This window comes from Macrosteles quadrilineatus, unplaced genomic scaffold (assembly GCF_028750875.1).
Source record: "Macrosteles quadrilineatus isolate MER2022 unplaced genomic scaffold, UCM_ALF_1.0 Scaffold_1__1_contigs__length_201487025, whole genome shotgun sequence".
In the NCBI taxonomy this organism is placed as follows: Eukaryota; Metazoa; Arthropoda; class Insecta; order Hemiptera; family Cicadellidae; genus Macrosteles; species Macrosteles quadrilineatus.
The window spans coordinates 75,598,392-75,616,023 of NW_026542594.1; the positions used below are offsets into that span (position 1 = coordinate 75,598,392).

General features: G+C 35.6%; 1 protein-coding gene across 1 annotated transcript; it reads left to right on the top strand.

Moving 5' to 3' along the window:
• Positions 1 to 13,361: 13,361 nt before the first annotated feature.
• Positions 13,362 to 16,418, top strand: LOC128998086 (uncharacterized). Its single transcript, XM_054424082.1, has one exon. The coding sequence runs from the start codon at positions 13,362 to 13,364 to the stop codon at positions 16,416 to 16,418; it is 3,057 nt and encodes a 1,018-aa protein (XP_054280057.1).
• Positions 16,419 to 17,632: the final 1,214 nt, after the last annotated feature.

A 17,632-nucleotide genomic window follows, 5' to 3' on the forward strand; every position in this document is an offset into this window, starting at 1 on the left:
AATCACCTAGACTATAAATGTGAAAATACCTCAAATGTGCAAACAAAACAAAACACACATTGAAAATGGGATATCCACTGACAATATGAATCGAGTACAAGTGACCGAAGATAACGAGGTAGACATTATTGGTTGATTGAAGAATGACGTATAGATATATAAACATGATTTTCATGACAAAAATTTGAAGAAAACTGCAATGCATATCTAACTGTCAGCTAATTAAAAATCGGATATTAGATTGTTGTATAGTTGGACATCATTTAATCGGAGATAATGAAGATAAATAAAAATGTTATCTTTTACAAAACCTAAGCTATAAGGGAGGTAACCCATGGGTTCTCTTATGCCTTTATAATTTAAAATTCATTAAAACGGACTTTCATACTCTAAATTTCAATAAACACAACATTTGAAGATTATATTTGTTTGTTTAAGTAGAACATCTATATACTTCTAGGACAAGTGATGTGTTTAGCAAAGGAAAAAAATAGTCAACGAGAACTTCAATGTTTCTAAATGATTAGTTATGTTCGAAGTTCAATGACTTCGCAGGTTTTCCGGCTACATGCTAATGAAGTGTATATTGATATGAGGGGACTCAAAGATAGTCGACATAAATCTGCTAACCCCCCCCCCCCCCCCCCCCCTAAGATGCAGGTGATTACTACTATTATTGCTTCTAGGTCTTGAACCTTTTAGGAATTACTATTAGCTTCCTATTAAACATTGGCCGCTATTGAACACGATAGGACATAAATTAAAACCAAGGGCTTTCCAATGCAAAGTGTCGTTACTTATCACAAGTTTAATTTAAAACGATATAAATAATATTTACTGCAGTTTTATGTTAAATATTACACTTTTCCTTGAGGTAATCACCAAAAGTGTCTAGAAAATAAGGTAACCGTTTGCTATGTGCAGTAAAGAATGCTGAGGGACCTTTCACTTGTCAATCACTGTGTTTCAAGAGCTAGGGCACTCCTGCTTGTTATTCAAAGATCTACCAGGGACTTCCACAACCCCTGTGCCATAGCCACATTGTACAAATCTCTAGTTCGACATATCCTAGAGTACGGGTTGTCACTTGGTCGCCCAACAATATTGACCATATTGCTGTCCTCGACAGTTTCCATGGTCATTTATTGTTTACATTATTAAATCTTGCTGTCCTTGCATTGTTTATTAACTTTTCTATTGTAAAATGATGGAACCGTTGAAAATAAATTAATAAATAAACTGTGCAAAGGTTCTATTTCAAGCAAGTGAAATAAGTGAGTATAATCTTATTTATTAGTTCTAACCCATCAGAAACATTGAAAATCTCCCTACACCATTGGCTATTCAATTAAATAGGTACTAAAGTTGTATCAATAGTCAAGTTACATAGTAGTAGTCTTCAAGAAGAACTGGTAATATTGGAATTAATATAAATACGAAAAAAAATATACAATAATTTAAATGTAAAACACTACTACTATGTATATAAAATTACAACAGTTTATATTCTTCATAACAATAAAATGGGAATTTTAAATTAAATTTTTTTTAAATTATCTCTGTAACCGTTTGGCATACAACAACGTTTCAAAATACAATTTTTTTTAAGCTCTACTAAATGGTTTGGAAATAAATCGTGAAACTTTGTGTTTTTGGGGTCAAAAATGGGAAAAGACAAATTTTACCTCATAAACCCCGTTCCCATAGTTCTATTAGGCTGGTTTGCGAACTCGTTTGAATAAACGTAGGTTTACACGTTTGTACCAAATTGCATCAAAATAAGATAATTTTTACTCGAGTTATCGCGCTAACGGACACACACACACACACACACACACACACACATATATATATATATATATATATATATTTGAGCGGAGGGTGTTTGTGGCCTATGGGGACCTCAAAACGAAAAAGTCAATATTTCCCGGGTCTATGTTTTACCATGAGACCTACGGTAATAGCTTATTCCCTATATGGAAAATTCGCTAAAAGAAGTTTACTGGGAAATCCTTTTGGATTATAAAATCCAAATAGAATAATGTTGGTAGACTAGGCATTTCGATACTTGTAAATATTTTATATATTTGATATAAATACAAATATAGATACAAATGTTTATAAGCTACTGTTAACGAGAAGTTTTTTTTTTTAATTAGCATATGAGAAACTCGAATGCAATAGTTAACCCTTATTGATGGAATACATTGAGCTGATCCCTAAATTTAATTTGACCGGAAACAATAAATCTCTGGCCGTAGAAGATAAAAGAGACAAAGTGCTGAATTGGCATGGTGGGACGTTTCGAGAAGCAAGGGCTTAACTTTTATTGATTTAAGATTACTTCACTCGATCTGAGAATTTAATCAAAATACAGTGAATTGTATTTTATGATTTAGATAGTTTATTCTTAGAAGGCGTGTGCTATCTAGTTACGCTCAATACGATGTAGTTAACCAGATACGTTCAAACAGCAACCCACGACAAGAACAAAGTATATAGTTTGGTTATCTGACCTCAAAATATATTTTTTTCGATACCTTTATAAAGGTGTCTAAACAACTTTTAAAGACTGGAAATAACTTTAAATGAAATATTATATTCTAGCCTGTTAAGACCTTATTAAGATTAATAGTTAAGATTTTATTTGAATTCAAACATTTTAAAAACTGTAATCGTAAATTTTATACACCATACTTATGAAGTATAAAAAATCTTGACTAGACAGAGACAAATTTTAGAGGGTTTAAAACTTGAAGCGGTTCACCAAAACGCTCTGATCCGTGACGGTTTCTTTTCCAAAGAATATTACGATGAACATACAAGCAAGTAGTACAGTATTGCTATTGAAAACACTAATTTAATATGTAAATAATGCAACGATTATAAATGTTGAAGGTCACACTTCAATTATGTTGTCTACTAATGGATCAAGTAAAAAATACTACAAATATTGCTAGTCTAATGTGAACGGAGCGATGCCAGAAGTGATTTCATAAATAATGAGCGTCGATGTGACTGTTGCTTTCAAATGCCATGACAACTGTCATTGCATATTGCATCTTGACCAAAGCAAAAACAAACAAATATAACATAGTTAAATATATTATTAATAATTATGTATTGAAAACAGTTTATAAAAGGCAGTAGAGTAAGTATTCATTCAATGCACACTTTCAAAGCCGTAGAATTCCTGTAACTATTACAGTTCAATTATTTTTATTTAAACTTTTGTTCTTGTATTTACATTATATTTTCACCTCATCATATATTCTGTCATTTATTTATTTATTGCATTTGATTATTAATGTTTATGTTTTGGACGCAACTACAGTCGACGCACAGGCTCGCTGCCCATGTCGGCTTATTCCTTATAAACATGTACCGGTACAATTTTTTTTTAAAAATAAATGTAATTTAAAGGTTAATTTTATTTTATTCTTAAATTCACTTATGTTTTTTTTTCTTCCTTTAAATATTTGTGTTCATATTCTGTATATACTTTGTTGGAATAAAGAAATAATTAATTAATTAATTCATTCATTCATTCAAAGCTAAATCAGATTTGTTTTAAAATAGAGTTTAACTAAGGTGAAAGATATCTATTTATACTTCAAAACACGAAGCAAAACCTCGTTAAAAGAATGATACACATTAAACCCTCTTGTTTGTGTCTCCTGCAACTTATTTCAATTATAAATGTCAGAAAAATTGCGATGGTATATAAGGGATACGTGCACTATAAAGTATGAAAATTGAATTTATAATAAGAACGTTAATTGACTATCTCTGGCATAAGAAGGATCTTTTCAACAGGATTACAAGGAGCTATTAATTAGTTTAAGTCTTAATTTCTGGCTATTTGTTTTTTCCTGAATATGAATAACTGTTATAACGTAAATGTTCGTTTTAAAAATCGTTTATACGATTTTTAGTCAGTATCTGTTCTCACAGGTAATCATCGCCCTTGACGATTGTAACCAACTTAGCCTAATAGAACAGTTAACAGTGAGTCCCAAAGGAACAATATTAACATGACCTTAAATACAATATCTTATGATTGAAGCTTGGTCCAGCCAACTTAGGCCTACTTAGTTTTAGGACGTAAATCCAACACTGCAGACGTAGAGCTATTGCAAGATCAGGAAAAATCTTATTTCGAGCAGCTAACATTCGAACGAAAGTTAGTTTATGTAAATTTTAGTAAGAAAGTGAGTGTTGACTGATGACTGTGGAAAGCCTGATTCGCAACAGTATTTCCACATAGTATTTTACAATTAAACAAAAGTGTCTGTCAGCATGGTCTTATTTAGTTTGGGATGTTCTTAAGTTAGGTTTAGTGTCATTGACATATATATATTAGACTCAATCGACTGCATCATATGCACTGATATGTGATGCAATAAGGGGGATAAAACTGGCATTGGTAGGAACGTAGTCGTTCACACAAGTCCGTGATTGTTATAGAGGTGACGTAAACCATTACTGCTGCCGGAGCACCTGATCCACCATAACGTTGTAAGGATGGATTTGGATAGTATATTCGAGTCATTAAATGCTACAATGGATGCAAGGGCATAACCTTTGTGTTAGCTAGTTTAGTATTAGCTATTTGACCATAAGAACTATAATTACAGAATATGTTTATTCAAGGGTAGGCCTATATTATACATCCTTTGTTGTATTTATACAGTTCATGTAGTACCGTACCTTAGATGGCACGTAATTATAATAGTGCGGTTTTTAAGTATTAGCTTTATTAGTGAAACGCTTTTAAAAGAATTTTTTTTAAATATTGAATATGCCAAAGACGTTTTAAAGTGCATAAAAGGTACTTACGTATTAAACGGAGGCCACATATTTTACAGCGCGCTGCAGCGGTTATGTTAGGTTGGGTTATCATAAATATATGTTTTTTTATCAAATTAAACTATCTTAACCTAACCTAACCAACCAAACTTGCTGATGGTGAAGGTTTACTAATCGAATCGAATCTGTAGGTTAGGTGGCCTCCGTTTAATACGTAAGTACCGCATAAAATAATACCCCAGCCAAATCAGACCTGCAGACTAAAGTAACAAATGCATTACTTGGTTGATTTACACTGAAATATTTTATAACATTTTTATTATTATTTGACTTATGAATATTTAATTTAAACGCCTCTTAAGAACTGTGTATGCCAATGAGGCAGTGTCCTTGGTCAGTAATGAAGCTAGAATATTCCTAAGATATTCCTTATGATGGTAAATTTTTTATTGCACAATAAGCCTAGTCAGTTTAGTTGGTTTTAGTGATTGAGTAGCACAAAAACAAAACACACACCTAGCAGAAACTAAGATGTTATTATGTTTAAGAATACATAAAATCTCGACCCTTAGTCTACATTTTGTTATTAAATTTATATCTTGAAAAAAAAACAACAACGGGTGAGTAAAAAAACATAATAGCTTTTTTTCCAAAATTAAATTGTTCGAGAAGAAAAAAGAGTTTATTTCTGCAAATGCAACTAAGGTATTTACATGATTTTGCCATTTTATTTATGGTAGATGATGACATGCGATGTCTATTTATTTCTACACAGGCATCCCACCGTTTCAACCCTAAACAATCATTAAAAAGCATGACCTTACCTAGTTAAGCACATGCATGAATCATTTTTTTATCACAATTCAATTCTCAGAATAAAGGCTTTAAAGCTAAGTCTTTTATCAATGGGTCAACAATGGAATAACGTTGGATGTAGTAGGTAATAAATACCTTTTGTATTGTAAAGATTCTCGTGTATTCCATTTATTTTATTAAATAATAAATTAAATATAATATAACTACACTGATATAAATGACTGCATACATTTAACCTTGGCTGCACTCGAAATACACATATCAAGAGAACGGACATGATGCCATGAGCGACAACATGTTGTCTACGCTGTTCTAGGTCATATCTCCTCAACACAATGTTTATTTATAGTTTTACTTGTCTTATATTAAATCCATATGGACATGACACTATTTATTTTTTAGTTTTGATTTGAGTTCTTTCGATGCCAATTTCATGTTTTACGTTTTTAAAATGAAAAAATCCAGATAATGTGGTCTCGTTATCATCTAAAGTATTCTCTAATACAGTCGGGAAATAAATATACAAATAGCGTCAAAATTTTTAAAATATAGTACCATAAGTCATAAGACAGCGACAAATGACCTCCGAGTGGTAAATATGACTAAATATTTGAAAATGAATAGCTTGGAACCGAACCAGCGTCCTTCTGATTTAAAGGTCAGTACTACAACCACTCAGCGTCGAAGAAAGTTCTGTCATTTAATTTATGCAAATTTGCTCTTTATGAAAAATTAAGTATATATTAAAACTAAAGAAAGATAAATTTGCAAAATAAAGTAGTTTTGTATTTATTTACGATTAAGTTTGTGTTTTGTATGTGTAACTAAAATCTATTGCGTGAATAAATACATGCTGTATTTTAAATATTTTCATTCTTTTATTAGTGGAATGAATAATTTGCTAACGATGATAAAAAATCCTGAAAATGTATATGGCTTTATTTTTCTTTCAGTTAACCTACTGTAATAGTATACAGTATGGTTTGAATATAACCATTACCAGGTATTTACCAGATAATAATGTTGGTGAACAAAACCAGAAGTTAATTACAATGAGATTTCGCCAAGTCATGACAGAAAACTAGTTTTCAAACATTATTACCTTCATGTTACGCTGTTATTAGGATGTGTGCTAATGACTTTAAGTCACTTTTCCCCTCTTTATGAAGACTATTTTCTTGGGTAACTCCTTTCTACAGCATCCAAAAAGCTGTCAATTGAATGATTTCCTACACTGAATTAGGTATACTAGCATTATATTTTATTATATCGTTGATTAAGTTTGTATCAATTCACAATACTTTTGGAGGATGAACTGTGAAAAGGTATAGTGCACCACATGAGTAAATCATGAGTAAAAGTTTGTCACCGATACACCACTAAGGACTGCAATGCACGGGTATAGCCTTGTCGTCGCAAGCTCGTCAAACACAATAATACAACTATTAGCACTATAGCTATAGCTATTGCATCTGGAGCAGCTAAAGCGTACGTACACGTGTTAACTTTGTTATGAAAATATCATAACATTAATATTCTGTGTAAATTACAGCAGAAACAAGATACTTCAGGATAAATTTGAAAGCTATAATACAAGCTAAGTACAAGCAAAATCTGTTACTAACTGTACTAACTGAACGGTCATAAACCACAAACATAATTAGGTTCAGCACTAATTTGTTAATTTAATTGATGTCTATGTCTTATTTATCATGTATTTATTGCATTTATTTAGAACATTATACTATATTTTCAAGCCCTTTCGGCTTCAAAAACGAAGTTTTTTAGTGGTCTGTTATATAAAAAAGCTAAATATAAAAAAATAAAAAAAAATGTACAACAACAAAATGATGATGAAAGTGGGATCATATCGCTGTATCAGCAAGTAGACGGTTATCACTTCCTGTGCAATGTAATGTGCAGTGAAGCCTCAGTCAGCAAGATAACGACTGATATATTGCATTCACCTGATCAGCCACCGTCATCTGGGAGGTAGCAAAAGTGTTGTTTCGTTAGGTCCACAGTCATTCGTATACTAGCTATAGTAATGTAGTAATGTTAGTTTATTAATGGCACAGTTACTTGCGTCATGAATGTTACCTTAAAACAGAGGGATCGCCTTAAACTGACGAGTATCACATTAAACAACGGTATTTGGTTTTATATCCCGAAGAAAGTGTTATACATCCGATAACTTATATGTTAAATAATTTGTAATTAACAATACTTAAAAATTATTCCACGTTTTTAAACGACTTAAAAAGTAGAAAATAATTTATAAATATGTTGAGAGGATAACTACTTGTACGATTTAAAACGAAATACGTGGGGTGCATGCTAGTTTATTATTACCTTCATCTATTATTTGAACTATTATGATCTATTGCATGCGTCCCAAGTTTTTCATGTTGAATCTTACAAGTATTTATTCTCTCAAAATATTTATACGTTATTTTGTACTTTTTAGTGGGTTTAAAAACGTGGTATTTTTAAAAAGTATTTTTATTTATAAATTATTATCTACTTTTTAGTCTTTAATGTGTAAATATGTTAAATCTATTTCATATGGCCTGTTAATACATAACCAAAGCCTTAATATCTGTAATCAGATGTTTTATTTTTACTTTGAAATTCTTGTTTTATATTTTTAGAATATCTCGGGAGCAAAACCTGTACCTCTTAACCTTTAGCTCTTTGAACTGTACAATTGTAATATTTACAGCTGACTTAAATTAATTGATATTTTTACATTCTTTCAAAATGTAAACATGGAAAATTTGGAAGCCCATGGGGCGTAGCCCAAGGGAGATATGAAAATTAAATGATATAATATTGCATTGTCATCCATTTGTGAGCTAGGTTCCAAGTTTTAAGTCTCTAGGTCATCAGGAACTGTTTAAAATTGATATCAAAATTTGTAAGAAAGCGAGCTAATAAAAACGTATAAAAAAGTAATGTTTAGATAGTTAATTATGAACTGTATGCAGGATATGGCTGAGTTTAAAAGAGGTGAATGTATTTTCTCCCTCTAGCCTTATGGTGGATTATCCAGCGTACAGCTGATTTACCTCCTCTTACTTAATGATTCCAGATTGTGGTTTTGAGTCACGTAGATTGTGTTTTCCCCCTTTATCTTAATTATATAAGAGTTTGGCAGTGTGTCACGTATTACCTTATACATGTTTAACCGATTATAGTGATTATCGGGCAGTTGAAAATTTGTGAAAAATCTCCCCCCTGAATAAATCTTTTCAAATCTAACGTATCTTCAAAATATAAGTTTAAAAATATTAACCATATTACTTATCAATACAATTTGACGAACAATTTACACATGTATATACTGGGTTGCAATTCGTATGACAAAAAATTGTTATATCCAGGAATATTAGTTAAAATAGTACACTTACCTTACTGTTAAATAATCTTTTCCTTCATGTCACCCGACAAAGTGGGCTTCCTTGTACTGATTATAGAACAGTAAGACTTATTTTACCGCACACTGTTTACTTTGCCGAACAGTTTTTATTTTTGTCGCGCGCTAGTATTCCAACCAAACAACAAAAATCAGCGTCCTTTTACACACGCAATCCGTGTACGCTTGGAAATAGGTTGGCAACCTGATGTAGTGTTTCCCATTTCACTCGACGCTTGGATTTAACCTAACCAAAAACGTGTTTTAGTGTTTGGAAGACTAATTATTTCTATGCTTTGTAATATCTGTAGGAAAAATATAATGTGTAACACAAGTGCACATTTCCTATGCTGTACTTGAGAAACATTCCACACCCGTCTACGGCTCGTGCGTAAACATTTCTCTCGTGTGCAGCGAAGTGCCATTTAGCCCACTAGTTACACGAATAACTATGATAACTTACTTACTGCGTTCTTATTTCCTCTCACCATTTTTTATAGTAGTTCAGTAATAACGATTATGCATAGAAAATATATCCCCGAAACCTCCAGAACCTGTTCCGATTAACTTACCAAAAATATGTCGATAAATCAATCAAAAACATAAACTCATTTACTCACGTCAAAAGACATCAAAACATGTTTTACCAATAAAGCTTTCTATTTTTACCTGTACAGCTAAATTAAAAAAATACCTAACATTTGTATACATAAAAATAATAATTAGTAGGCCTATATTGTTTCTCGATTTTGTGATGAGTCTTACTTGACGTAAGAGATCGCTGGACTGTTTGTCCTGTATTACTCATTTTTTACTACACTATCCAGTTAAAGTTTTAATTAATAAAATACGTTGACGCAGCCTACAAACTTCCGCTTTTATACTTTAGCATATGCAAGGAAATTGTTGGATATGGCTAAGCGAAAACAGTGAAATTAAATTTATGTTGCCTGACTTTTTTAATTGGCAATAAAAAAAATCCAATGGAAAAATATGAAAATATTAAACCAAGCATTTATTTTTAATACACGCATCTTTCAAACTTTTTAACTTTACTAGTAGGGGGCTAAATAGCTCAGTAATATCAATGATATTTGGTAGTTTAATCCATTGTAAACAAATGTTCAACACGTTATAAGGCTAAAAAGCATTGCTTGCAAACATTTAGTGTACTAATGTAACCGAATTTAAATACAATACTATATAAGATATAGTAATTCTTGCATCAATTTCCCGCATTACTAACTATAACAGGATTCTTTCCTATGGAAAGCAGGGGTTACTGCATCAGATCAAGTAGTATATATATCCTCTACCTTAACTACTACTACTATAGTTTGTTGTTGAGCGGTGTTTGGGCGTTGTCCGAGTTGGTGGCTATACTCGCTGTGCCCAGCGGTTTCTTTGGCTAATGTGATATTAGGATATTGCAGTGGGCGCGAACCGGTGCGGCGACCTTGTGTAGTCAGTGGGTTAGCGGATCCGTTGTGTAATGTCAAGTGCAGCTGCAATGCGGTTATTAGTCCAAGGTGTGTGCAGTTCAAGGTAACCGAAAACTGCAATTCGGGTTATGGCCGGTGAGTGGAGCCGATAGTATAAAGACTAAGTACTCCAAACTTAACATCAGTTTGAAACATGATCTTCAACGTCTTGTTTGAGTTCGAGTCCATCGCCGAGGGGAGGGAAGCTCTGGCGAAGCTTCGACGCCACTTCGATGTTGTACCTTCAAAGACGTACGAAGTGGTAGAAGACGTCACCAGCTATTCACCAGGTAAATAAGGTAGTGGAATAATAACAAATGTCTGTTAATATGTGTCTATATTTTCTCATTGAAATATTACAACATTTGGAGAGCGGTTGGTGATGCCGGTACATTTAACTTTGTATGTCCCGTTAGCCAGCGTATCTACATCCGATTGGGACAGAGTTTGTCCGAACCGTTTTGGAAGAAACACCATCCTCACTATGTTGTCCACTAATACCTCTAGAATAACGCTAATCCCGTACTGTGCGTGGCTGTGTAATCGTGCCGCTGTAATTGTGTAGCCAGCAGGGTTTGTAAGTTCGGTCATTGCGATTCTAGAGGGTCCCTCGACAACCACTAGCTTGTTCAGTTTTGTACGGAGATCAGCAGACATGGTTCTGAAACATATAATCCTGTTAGTGCTGCGATCGTGTCACTTGCCGCTGTTTTGTGTTTGGAGACCGGGGTTTATTTATCTAGTACGCTAAATTGAGATTTCACCACACTATGTTTTTGGCTGTATTACATACGGGCTGAAAGTTACGTTTTGCTAGCCAGCTGTCATCGTAATTTGGGGACCAAGCAGGTTTTTATAGGGTGGCAAAATCAGCTGTCCTCTTACTTAAAACACGAATGCATTTTATACAATCAAAATCCATAGCATTGCAATAGAATTGTGTTATTATCACCGTTGCCTAGTAACAATTTTTATTTTTGCTGATTCCTGAAATTATTTCTTAACATAACAAGTTGTAGTTGTGTTGACTATAGTCGTGAAAAGTGGTAATAGGGTGTGGTGAAAAATAGCGTTCGTACCACGGACCGAAATGGTTTTGTAGCACTCGATCGATTTCCCGACTTCGTCTCAAACTTAAAAATATCTCGAGCTGGTAAAACCTAATTTTTGGCGCTAGCTATGAAATATACTATTGTAGTATTGTCCGAATAACACTTGAGCAGTCGAAGATTAACAAACGTAGTCAAAGTAAATATGAGAAAATAACAACCTTCCTTCCTGACTTCGTCTCAAACTTAAAAATATCTCGAGCTGGTAAAACCTAATTTTTGGCCCTAGCTATGAAATATACTATTGTAGTATTGTCCGAATAACACTTGAGCAGTTGAAGATTAACAAACGTAGTGAAAGTAAATATGAGAAAATAACAACCTTCCTAAGAAACCAATACAGCCTACGATCCATCACTACAGTAAACTTGCTAGACGAATGACAGTAATAATAAATCTGATCAAGGCGTAACTACTATTTTTCCACCGACTGTCAAAACTCCAGCCAAAACCACAAAGTATTTGATGTTAAAAATACAACTAGGCAGTGAACGGTAATATTCTTTGTAAACCAGATAAACTATTTTGTCAATGTTATAGTTAAAACTCATACAACATTTGTAAACCAAGACACACCAATATCCACAGTAAAACGCTGATTTGACAAACTGTACTCTAAACTAAACAATCTGTTACAGCTGGAAGAATGGCGGCGGCTATGCGCCACGAATCACTGGTTCGATACCGTGGGGGAAAGAGACCGACAGAGGGACAGGGCCCGCCTGTAAAAAAACAATGTTTGACGCTCTGCTCCATACTCAATTCCCCCCCGCTGCAGCCACGCCCAGACACGTCTGAGCCGTCAACCTCTACAGCACCACCACAAGACATACGACCTGCACCATCATCACCGATCATCATATCTGATGATGATGATGATGATGATGATAATGAACTGCCAGAGGAGTTGGATCAAATGATATCAACACTTTCATCGTCGGGGTACAGCTCATTGGATGATGATGAGATAATCGATTTATTCAAATAAATATAAATGTACTGCTGTTTACTGTTATTGTTACTTTTACAACCCAAAAGTAGTGTAGTGTAACTAGAAACCAGAAAACAAGAGGTCTGTAAACCAAATAAAGTTTAGCATGCATCATAAAATGGTCAAACTCACAAAACCCGTATACGCTTCAGCTTTTGTTTATAAAAAACGTATGTATACACAAAACCACGCTAAAACCTACAAATAAAACCGAGCCGCGCAGTAAACATGATAAAAACTGTAGGCAGTAATTGGAAAAATGCCTTTTACAACTGCCAGCACAATTTGCAAAAGACTGTGGCAGTTCATAAACAACTATCGTTAATTCTTACGAAAACCTTTTTTAAAAAATAGAGCTGAAATAAAGTAGTAATTAGTAATCAAGAGAGACAAACAACTGCTACTCACCAGCGTGTGGAAGGTTCGTTGAGTACGAGTACCAAGAGTAGAATGAGTACTCCAGTAATCCTCAACGTGTTTATATGCACACTTCGAGGTCTAGGAAGTTGATCCACTAATAGGTCGAGGACACAAAAGGGGGTTGAGGACAACCCTTAAAATGGGTCAATGACAATGTAAGATTCAGGTTAAGGACGCCCATGTGTCAAGGGTACACCCCCGACATAAATACCCTCAGCACTCTGTGATCAGCACTCATTCGCTCAGTGCTCAGAGTAGTAGTAACATCTGTGTGCTCGGTGTTTGTGTGTGTGACTCGGTGTGTTAAATGTTCTTTTATGATGGAGTTTATAGAATGTTCCATTTGTCATGAAGCATATTTTATATCAGTGAAAGCGTTGGCGAGACACCAGCAAATGTGTCTTGCTACTAAAGTGTATTCAAAAAAATTCAGCAAGGGTAGGAAACATACTCTATCTACATCGTCTTCTGATGAGGACGTTGCTCATCCGTCTTCTAGAGGAAAGAAGCTACGGAACAGCAGCCCACCACTTGCTGAGAGATTCGAGGAGTCTGCAGCTGTGCCTCCAACCTCTCGACTACAAACTCCAGAAACGTCTACAAACGTCCAACTACATACGACTCGACAGAGCGCCACCACATCACAGCAGTCTGGAACACCACCTCGATTAAAATGGTACATGAAAAGAGGTCTACTAAGTTGTCGGGATTTTATCATTGACAATCCCAACGCTTACTACCGTGACACGAAAGCGTTCCTGAGTGTTGCACTTCCGGTTGCTGAGAAACTGCTTCGAGAAGAGTTTAAAACATCGCCCAGTCTTAAATACAACATGGTGGTGTTGTCAGTCTTCAACCATCAACATGAAGGAACGCAAGAAGAATTCAACTTCAAAACATCTACCAGGACAGTCTACGGCGGCAGCGATGATCTCCAAGACATTCTCGCCCAAGACGGTGCCAAGCTACTCACCGAGGAGTCTGAATTCGAAGGGAAGGGGTCTGGATGGACACTGGACCATCCGTCAACGCTAACGCTTAGAGTAAGTAGGTTTACTTTTAAGAAACCCACTGGGAAAGCATACACAGTACTGCCAAAACGTATAACACAAAGGAAAGCCACAATAAATGTTCGTAATACAGACTCTAAATGTTTTAAATATAGTGTACTAGTGAAACACCTCCCGAACGTAGATGTAAATTCAGTCTTGACTGAAGAATCGTTCGTTGACTATGAGCACGTATACAACTTTGAGGGAATGAAATTTCCTGTGACAGTGTCGTCAATCGCAAAGTTTGAATTGAATAATCCCAATACCTCGGTAAATGTTTTCGAAACAGCTCCAGGCTGTGATATAACACCACTACGGGTAGTTGATGAGAAACAGGACCACATAGATTTATTATTGTATCGCGAGTCAGCCGAAAACGCTCACTATGTTTATATATCTAATTTTTCCAAACTGATACGTCCACAAGTGGCTGCCGGACACAATCAGATCGTAATTTGCAAACGGTGTTCGACGCACTGTGAGGTTCGAAAATGTAAACCGGATCCAAAGTCATGGCTCGAAGAGCACCTACGACTTTGTAAAAAATTTAAACTCGCAAACACTCGCCTACCAAAGGAAGGTGAAAACCTATTAAAATACGAGGAGTTTGAACATCAAATCCCGGTGCCGGTCATTGTTATTGCCGACTTTGAAGCTACTCTTGTACCAATATTAGGCTCTGATCGTTCATTCGAATGTCACGAACCCAATTCCTATGCTACCTTAGTAAAGTCAACACTACCTGACGAGAAATTGCACGAAGTAGGAATCAGTACGGAGCCGCAGGTACACCGTAGTCCCAATGCTGCTCAGTCGTTTATGTTTCATATGCAACAAATTGCAGCGAGTGTCGAACAACTTTATACGCGTTTCGAACCGGTCAAACCACTAACAGCTCAAGAGACGGAGCGCTTCGAATCAACCATGGCTTGCGAGCTGTGTGATCGTGCTTTCAATGACAGCACCTGTGTCAGGGTCTTAGACCACTGTCATATATCGGGTAACATGAGACACGTGATCTGCAGTAAATGCAATTTACGTAGCTCTACCATAAACTACATCCCGGTGTATTGTCACAACATGTCGAATTACGATGGTAATTTTATCATAAAAAGCTTATCATCAGTCCCAGACTGTGAAGTAAAGGTTATCCCTTGTACAAACGATAAGTACATATCGATATCAGTCCGAGTGGGTCGTATGTGGCTGCGCTTCCTTGATTCCTTTAGACTGATGTCTTTGAGTCTGGCAAAACTGGCCGACACCTTGTCAGAAAATGAACTCGTAGAATCGTCGAAACTCGTACCCACTGAACATTTAAATCTCATCCGACGTAAAGGGGTTTATCCTTATAGTTATGTAACGTCAGCAAAAGTATTTGATGAAACAAGCTTACCAAACCGTGATGCATTTTATGACAAACTCAATAACGAACCGTGTTCAGTGGAAGATTACACATTTGCGATGGAAGTTTGGGAAAAATTAAAAATGGAAACCTTTGGAGATTTCCATGATTTTTACTTGAAACTTGACGTCTGCCTTCTTGCAGACGTTCTGACATCATTTAGGAAAACGTGTTTGGAAGCGTACAAGATCGACTGTTGTCATATGTACACCGCACCTGGACTTGCCTACAAAGCGATGCTGCGTATGGCACGTGTAACCCTTGAGTTACTTACCGATCCTGATATGTTACTGATGATTGAAAGTGGCATACGAGGTGGGTTAGTCCAATGTGTGACCCGCTATGCCAAAGCAAACAACCCTCATTTAATCAATACTGCTGACTACGATCCCAATGAAAAGCAGAGCTGGCTTCTTATGCTTGATGCCATAAACTTATATGGCGCATCCCAAAGCAAATACCTTCCAACTGGACACTTTCAGTTTGTAGAGTCACCCGAAAACCTAGACTGGTCCAGTGTCCCTTCGGATAACCCAACCGGATACATACTAGAGTGTGATATTAAAGTCCCTGATAATGTTCACGATCGTTTGCAGTACCTTCCGCCATTGCCTGAGCTAGAAGCACCCCCGGGAAGTAAGGACAAAAAGCTGCTTGCGACACTAAAAGATAAAACGAAATATGTAGCTCATTATTCTGTGTTTCAACAGGCCGTTAAACTGGGATTGATTGTAACAAAGGTCCACAGAGCAATCTCGTTTTCACAATCACCCTTTATGAAAAAGTTTGTAGACTTTAACGCGGAAATGAGAGCCAAGTCGACAAACGAGTTCTACAAAAGCATATTCAAATTGATGAATAATGCGAACTACGGAAGTTGCTTAATAACAAGCGTAACCACCGCGACGTCAGAATTGTAACTAAAGACAGTACATTGCAAAAGCTTATTCGGAACCCTCAATTCGTGGAACATGTTATAATCGACCAAAACATCGTACTTGTGTACATGCAAAGAAAAACGGTGATCCTCAACGCTCCTATCTATGCGGGAATGTATGTGCTTGACTTGTCCAAAGTACACATGTATCAGTTCTACTACGACGTACTTTGTAACCACTTTACAGACAAAGAGTTAAGGCTGCAGTACACAGACACAGATAGTTATCTGCTGCACTTGACCACTGATGGCGATCTTTTCCAAGTATTAAAACAGCCCACACTTGCTGCATACCTGGATATGTCAGTATATCCTGTAGGACATCCGCTCAAAGACGACACAAACAAAGGTAAAATCGGTTGTTTCAAAGACGAATCGGGTTTAGGAAAACAAATTCAAGAGTACGTCGGTCTACGTTCTAAAATGTACATTTATCGCTACGGGTCGGATGAAAGTGAAATAGAGTTCACTTCTAAAAAAGCAAAGGGTATAAAATCATCCTACGTGAAACGATACCTATCGTTTGAAGACTATAAAAGAACATTGTTCGAAGGATTTGAACCGGAAAAAGCCGAATTCAATCTAATCCAAAGCCGGCTATTCAGGATTACAACGAAAACAGTTGTTAAACGATCTCTGTCCGCTTCAGACAACAAGAGAGTAATTACTAATGACCGAATCAACACGCTTCCCTACGGGCATTATAAACTTAGGACGATCGCGGAAGAACCTACTGCTGAGGAGGACAGCAATGAAAACAACGACAATGACTTTATATGATTTAACTCTTACGTCGACTCGTCTAGCCATAGATAGTATAAATAATATAGATAGTCTCGATGAATTAGAAATACTATCGATACTGCCAAACTCAATAAAACGCGATGTTTGTAAGAGACTCAAACACATTTGGATGTCCCACAGGTATTGTCTTCCATTTAGTCGCAGTCAATTTCAATACCGATACTTGAATTTCAACCAACTAGAGAAGTATGAATTTCTTATGTTGACTCATCATCACAGTAGGGTTCACCCTGAGTTTTGGCCATCGTATTCAGATAAAGGCCATGTATTTTTTGAATACTACGAGCATATTATAGGTATCACTAGTACGTACCGTTTATGTAAAAGGTGTTTTATAAAAACGTGTGAACCCTCCGATCCACTTGACGATTATGAAGAACACTGGCAGTCCTT